Here is a 7,430-nt window from a genome sequence, read left to right as displayed (position 1 = left end):
CTCTACGTCCATCCCATGGGGAATGGGAGCAAAAACAAAAGTGTTGCGTTTATATTTTTGTTCAGTGTATGAATGATCCTCAATACATGTGTGACAGGAACAGCAGCACATATGCACTGATGTGGAAATCTCATCCGAAGGTATAGACGATGCATCGGCAAAGATGGGACAACACAACAAGAGGTTTGTCCTTTCTCATTTTAACCAAAAACACAGTGTTTCTTCATTTCTTCTGAATCACCAGCTTTTCCTTTGTGAGCCTTTTGATCTAACATTTATGACCTCTCTCCTTACTCCCCTTATCTGTGTGTCAACAGCTTGCTGGAAAAGAAAGTGGAGGCACTCCAGGGCTATATGGCAAAGCACAAAGACCAGATTCACCTGATTATCCAGCTAGTTTTAGCTGCTGGTAAATTATCTGTGTTTGTATCTGTTAAAGTGTAACTCAGGTCCCTATGTAGGTTATAGTTGTATAGGGCTAAAATACAAAGGCATAAAAGGAGAATCTATTTCTAATTTTGTACAGAGTTGTAAAGGGCTGTTAAATTTACAAATTAGCCTGACAGGTGAGTGGACCTGCATGTTCTTTGCCTTTAGAGCAGATTGATGTGAGCATGTTTTTGTGGAACAGACTGAAAAAATAAAAGTTTAATTTACTACAAATCGCTTTCATTGTCAGTGGAAAAATCAAGACTTGGTTTATCAGAGTATGTGCGGTGTGTACTAAAAGGACTTGTCAAGGTCTGTCCAGGCAGACACAAAATGACATTTCGCATCCCACGAATGGTACCGTGACACCTTATTGATTCAAAGATAACAACACACCAAAATTTAGGCAATTATTTATTCCATTATCTGAGTCCCTTTGTAGGATATCTGATTTTCAAAACACCTGCCTTGTTAATCTTTGACTGTATAAAAGGTTAAAAGTTTAGTTAATGTTTTAGCACTGATGATGACCCCAAACCTGCTTTTCTGCCAGGTGGTGAGTACTGAATACATCTAGTGGTGAGTGCCATCATTCAAAAATTCAGGATATGAGTGTGTGGAGTACATGTAGATAATATGAGCTTTAATGAAACACGTTTTTTCATCTCAATTCATCTTTAGTAGATAAGAGATTCCAGCTCAAAACACCTTGTCATGAGTCCATAATACAAAAATAACCAGAGAAGGGAATTGAAATGTAAAATGATCTTTTTAGCGTGCACAGGCTTTAAAGTACATTCTATGGTTTCCAGCCTTTTTCATGTGCACCCCCACGTCAATTTTTCTGACATCCTGTCTACATCTTAAAAACAAATATCTTTACTTAATGCTCTGTTCTTCCACTTTAGAACAGGCTTGCTACTGATTACTTCACACACATTCTTGATATCAAACTGATTTGAATATAAATGGAGGGACCAATAACATATAAAAGATGATCTTACGATGTTTCAATCTGTTGTGGTTATTACACTTGATTGAAGTAAATTGATGTAGATCTAAAAGGAAAAAAAAAACATACCATCATGTTAAAAAAAAGGTTTTTTTTTTAGAGTGGTGCTGAAAATTTATTATACCCTTGATGCTTCTATAGCAAGGGTAGTTCGCAGGCAGGTGCTGCTAATCAGATGTACTTGATTAACTGATGATCAGCAAGCCTGAGCACCTCTGCAGTTTTTGGCAGTTTGCTGGTCTGTAGCATTCAGGCGTGTGTTAACACAGTCTTCCCAGGAATGGACATCCCCATCAGTTCACCCCAAGGTCAAACCAGAAAATACTCAGAAAAAACGTTTATTGAAAAAAAAAAAAAAGTGTTAAAATTCATGACATTACAATTAGAGGAAAAAACTGAACAAGTGACTTGCTTAGAAGGGCTGCCAGGAGAGAGTTTTTTCCCTCGACAAAGAACACTGCAGCACAGCTTAGGTTTCTAAAGCTGCATCTGAATAAACCAAAAAACCTCTTGAACGCTGTCCTTTGGTAGATGAAACCAAAGTGGAAATGTCTAACCATAATGCACAGCATCACATCAGGCAAAAACCAAGCACAACATATCAACGCAAACACCTCACACCAGCTTTCAAGCATGGTGGTGGAGTCATGATATGGGCTTGTTCTGACACCACTGAACATTGGTGGCCACTTAGCACATTGCTAAGTGGCGCTGTTTGTAAGCTGAATATATATATTTAAAATACAATTTTTAAATATAAAAAAAATCTCTCCCCTGATGGTCACATCTCACTGCCATGAGCCATTTTGTCGTTATAAATTTGCATGTTAGCTAAATATAGTTTCCCGTAACATTTAGATTTAACATTTAGACTTAACATTTAGATTTAAATATAATACTAAGATTTAACTTTTAACATTTAGTTTTAAATATAATAATATTTAGATTTAACATTTAAAATTGTATTTTAGATATAAAAAGTTACAAATATTTTAGTAAATGTTGTAAAAAATGACTCGAAAAAACATGTTTTTGTAAGCTTTTGAGATAAACGTGGAAAAATGTTGCTGTTAATTGCAGCATGTTTCAGTTTACAAAAGGTGCCCCATACCTTGCAGCTGAACATAAACTCCTCTGTATACCAAGTATTATAGAATAGAATAGAATAGAATTCAACTTTATTGTCATTGCACATGCACAGGTACAGGGCAACGAAATGCAGTTTGCATCCATCCAGAAGTGCTTTAGTGATATAGATATATTACAATATATATTAGCAATAATATAGATATGTGAGTATATTACAGAAATGGGTCTATTATGGTATGTTATAATGTACACGGTATGAAGTATGTTGTGAATATTCTATAACTATAAGTATGTACAGGCTGTAGTGAGTACAAGCTATGTACAGGATATGAACAGGATATAAATATGAAAAACTATACAGAATATGAAATAAATAACTTTACAGAATCTGGGATATACAGCTATACAGAAATGGGAACTATGCAAGTTGTAAACAGTTGTAGGATTAAAGATTATCGAATGTACAGAATGATTATTTACACAGAGCTTAAGATAAGTGAGGGTGTAGATAGTTTCTACAGAGGCTATATAAAGTGCTGGTGGTTGTGAGTGGTGGTTCAGTCCATGTTATTATTGTGTTTGAGGGTACAGTTGTCCATTGTGGGTGTGTGTATGTTCAGTCCATGAGTTTAACGTGGGTCAGATGTCAGGAGGCAGAGTTCAGGAGTCTGACAGCTACAACCAAATGTGAGGTCATCTATCCAACACTTAAAGCTTGGCCCAAATTGTCTCAAACAGCAAATATACAAAAGTCTGGCTGAAAAAGAAAATAATTAATGTGTTGGTGGCAGTGGCCAGACCTATGGCTGGACTTTTAAAAAGCTGTGCACAAATAAATAGCTGTAAGTACTTTTAGCAAAAGGAAATGAAAACGTTTGTCTGTTAGCTTAACACATAAATAGCTGCCTTAAAAGTCCTTCAAAGGATTACATTTAAATGCTGAATACATTTGAGAACATGTACTTTTTTACTTTTATTTGAGTAAAAAAGTTTAATCATGAATTCCATTTGTAAACAGTTATCATACTCTGAGTGGAAAAAAAATCTTACACCACCTTTGATAAAATACATTAATTCATTCTTCTTTACCTATACATTTTAGCTATTTATAGTATAGTTTGCATTTTAATGTTCAGGTAACAATTGAATTTGTTTAATCATGTTACTAGCTAAGCTAATTAGCAAAGCTAGCTAACAGTGAGCTAGCTATTTCAGCTGTTTCTTCTGGGGGGGGGGGGTTTTCCACCACAATTTCTATATATTGCTTTTGTGTGCTAGATTTTCTACTGCTACTAGACTACTTTTAGTTAACCTCTCAGCTCAGACCTGTTCAGTCGAGGAATCTAGTAAGACTTTGAGTCCTGAATCATACATATAACCTTTAAGTAGCGTTTGCCTGCTGGAAGATGTGTCATCTGTGCACTCCATTTTCACATCAACTACACTCCCTCGCTGCTAGATACAAAACAGATAATGCAGTAGTCTAAATATAAACATTTCATTAACATGCCAGTAGTCTGAGGGTCATGCGAGGATGTAACTCACATTGATTCTATATTTGTTTCAGGCTTTGTTGCCATGGTGATAGCGGCATGTGTTGTGAACTTCCATCGGGCTGTTGGGCTGCTGGTCATCTCCTTGGTAACCATTTTTTTCCTGGTCTGGGATTGGATGATGGAACGATATGGTGAGCAAGTGTGGGAGGCTCTTGCTCCTATCAGAGACCTTCTCAGCAGGAACTGGTGTGGGATCAGATGGTGAGAAATGAGGCAAATCATATTTCAGCCTTTCTGCTCCCATGTGCACCTTCTATGACAAAGGAACTGGGCACCTAGGGGTTGGCCAGGTGGGCTGAGAGAACTGATCTTTTCACCATAATGACACAGGAAGAAAAAATGTGAGGGACTGTAAAGATAGCATACCAAAAATCCCTCGTTGATGTGAATGATGTGCGAGACAGTTCAGCATGTGGAGGGTTTCTTAGTTTTCTAAAAATCACAGCATCCTCAGACTGATAAGATTTCTGATTAGTGAGACTGACATGAGTATTGCATTAAACACAATAAAATGATTTGCTGAAATGCACCCCACCTGGATAATTTTAATTTTCTTTATCTTGTAGATTGTAAGCAATGATTTAAATATATACTGCTTTATTATTCATAACATCAATGCTTGACCTACAGTACAGCCTTTGGCTAATGTCTACAAACCATATTACATTCTTTTAAAATCCTGTTCTGTCTAGCAGCTTTTGCGATCAGAATTATGATCTGAATGCACTGTCATGTTAAAAACATAAATTCTCTGCACACTCCTCTAGTTCAGGGTTTATCTCTTCATGTCTTCATTTCTATTTGTGTCATTTCAGATATATGTGGTATACTGAATGACAATGACTAAGGCAGGACAAGCAGAAAAAAGGGGGGCGGGTGAAATAAAGAAATGTACAACATATTGCCAATTGCCATTCCCGTAAGAAAAACAAACATACAACACCAGGTGTGTGAGTGTGAGGGAGAGAAAGAGAGTGTGTTTTTGTCACGAAATGTACTTGATAATGAAGGTGAGAAGCTTCAATAATGCCCCCCAGGAGCCAGAGGCAGACAGAGATGGATCCAGGAAAAACCGGGCCATCTGCAGCCCCAAGACCCGGGGCCAAACTTGTCAGCTATATCTGAGCACCCATCTCAGCAAGAGTAGGAGGGAGACCCGATGGTGCACCAATGGCCAATGGCTGGGAGTCCCAGGGGTGATGGGTAGCCAATGCCGCTAGAGGCCGGCCAACCCGGTGCAAGTCAAGATCAGGGTACCCCCACCACCACCCACCAACCCACCCCCGCTTTTCTTTATTAAACCTTGTAACACTGACCTATGAATCTTTCAAGCACCTAAAAAAAAAAAAACCCCACTTAACTTCAACATAGATTGTAAGCTGCATCTAAACTGTATGCTTTCTTACTAGCAGCTTGTCACAAGAACACATCATTTGTTCTCAATGTAAATACTGCATGTGCGGAAGAGTTTAGAAGAGAGATGCAACTGTGAGTGTCTACAGCCATCTGTAAAATATGGGTTTGGGCCACATTTCAGCTGGTGGTGTTGGGGATCCTGTCAAAATAACATTATGAAGTCAGAAAAGTATGATCAGATTCTGATCAACCAATCAACACCATCTGGAAAGTATCTGATTGGCAACAACTTCATTTTTCAGCATGATAATGATGACAAACACACTGCTGATGCAGTAAAAGCATACCTGGATAGAAAAACACACAGTGGAACATAATCAGCTAAGGATTAGCATCCCTAGAGCCTGGACATTAACATTATTGAAGCAGTGTGGGATCATCTTGACAGAGAACAGAACAAAAGGCAGCCAACATCCAAAGATTAGCTTTAAACGTCCTTCGGGAAGCCTGGAGAACTATTCCTTAAGAGTACTTAAAAGAAATGACAAGAAGGCCTGCCAATGAGTTCGGGTGGAAGAATACAGGTGGTCAGACCAGATATTGACCGTTAACTCTGGTTTTGCCTTATGTACAGTATTTTTATTTATGTTTGCACATCACTGCACCCATTTCCAGATTTCCTAGAAAAACGTAAAGAAATGAGAGTTGGTTCAAGATTTTGCACAATAGTGTATTTGTTGTTTCTAAGCTGACACAAATTTAGGTATATAACAGTATTATACACATAACGTGGAATACACACTGCATACTATAGTGTTTGTACAGAGTCTGTGTGTTCTTCTCTCTGAATTCCTCCACTTCCCCTCTTTCTTTCTCTTTCAGGATAATATATATGTCAGTGCTCGTAGCCGTGGTGTGCTGGCTTGCTCTGGACACGGCCCAGCGGGGGACTAGACAGCTGGTATCTTTCTTCGGCTTGCTGCTGTTCGTCTTCTTAACACTCCTGTTCTCCAAACACCCCTTCAGGGTAAAAGACGGACATACATGCTTACAAATGCATAAATGCACAAATTCACACACGTATTTTTGCACATAGACAAATGTATTTTTCATGTGTGTTGCAGTGGTCTTGGCAAACGCTGGTTTTTGGGACTGGGCTGCAGTTTATCTTTGGCCTTCTCATTCTCAGGACCACTTTTGGTTTAGGTGCACTGCGGTGGCTTGGAAACAAAGCAGAGGTGTACACACAAATATATTTAAACACACACACATCCTTTTTTTAGTGGCTTGTATGGTTGCTTTTGGTAAATTTGCAGATGTAGCAATCACTGCTTTTCTAAAACAAATGTTCCTCCTGCATATATTTGACATTTAATCTTAAGATGAGGGAAACACTACATTTAAAATGTAAAAAAAAAAATCATCTGTTACAATTTTCTTTTTTCTGTTGCTGAAAACTGAACATCTCTGTGCAGGCGTTTATGTCCTTCACGGATACCGGATCAAAGTTTGTGTTTGGTGAAAGTTACACGGACCACTTCCTTGCCTTTAAGGTATGACGATCCAGTGAAACCGCACATGTGACTAAATGTGTTTAAAGGACAATCTAGTTTTTAATATCAAGGTATAAACATAACTAGAAGCATTACAAATATTTTGCTGATTGTGGACTCTCTGCAGGTGATGCCAATACTTGTATTTTTAAGCTCTGTCATCTCCATGCTCTACTACATTGGCTTCATGGCCTGGCTCATTTGTAAGGTGAGAATGGAGGAGAGCACAGACACAAAAAGACATGCTGTATAAGGAGTCAGATGAATTGTTTCAAAGCATTATTTTAGAAATAAGACTGTTGACTGTTATAGTAACAGACAGCACGGAATGAGAATGTATATTAATAATAATAATGATAGTGTTATATTTATCACATTATTATTATTATTATTATTATTATTATTATTATTATTATTATTATTATTATTATTATC

General features: G+C 37.7%; 1 protein-coding gene across 1 annotated transcript in view; it reads left to right on the top strand.

Annotated features, from left to right (window-relative positions):
• Nucleotides 1-7,430, top strand: part of LOC102194476 (solute carrier family 28 member 3) — a 41,439-nt gene that overhangs the window by 22,476 nt on the left and 11,533 nt on the right. Inside the window, exons 2-8 of the mRNA XM_005722386.2 lie at nucleotides 98-183; nucleotides 318-409; nucleotides 4,098-4,287; nucleotides 6,325-6,469; nucleotides 6,567-6,680; nucleotides 6,918-6,995; nucleotides 7,123-7,203. Of these exons, the coding sequence (XP_005722443.2) occupies nucleotides 98-183; nucleotides 318-409; nucleotides 4,098-4,287; nucleotides 6,325-6,469; nucleotides 6,567-6,680; nucleotides 6,918-6,995; nucleotides 7,123-7,203 (786 nt within the window). The remainder of the gene's footprint in view (nucleotides 1-97; nucleotides 184-317; nucleotides 410-4,097; nucleotides 4,288-6,324; nucleotides 6,470-6,566; nucleotides 6,681-6,917; nucleotides 6,996-7,122; nucleotides 7,204-7,430) is intronic.

Source organism: Pundamilia nyererei, unplaced genomic scaffold, assembly GCF_000239375.1.
Source record: "Pundamilia nyererei isolate P.nyererei 1_Seehausen unplaced genomic scaffold, PunNye1.0 scaffold00006, whole genome shotgun sequence".
In the NCBI taxonomy this organism is placed as follows: Eukaryota; Metazoa; Chordata; class Actinopteri; order Cichliformes; family Cichlidae; genus Pundamilia; species Pundamilia nyererei.
This window is presented reverse-complemented; position numbering and strand designations above follow the sequence as displayed.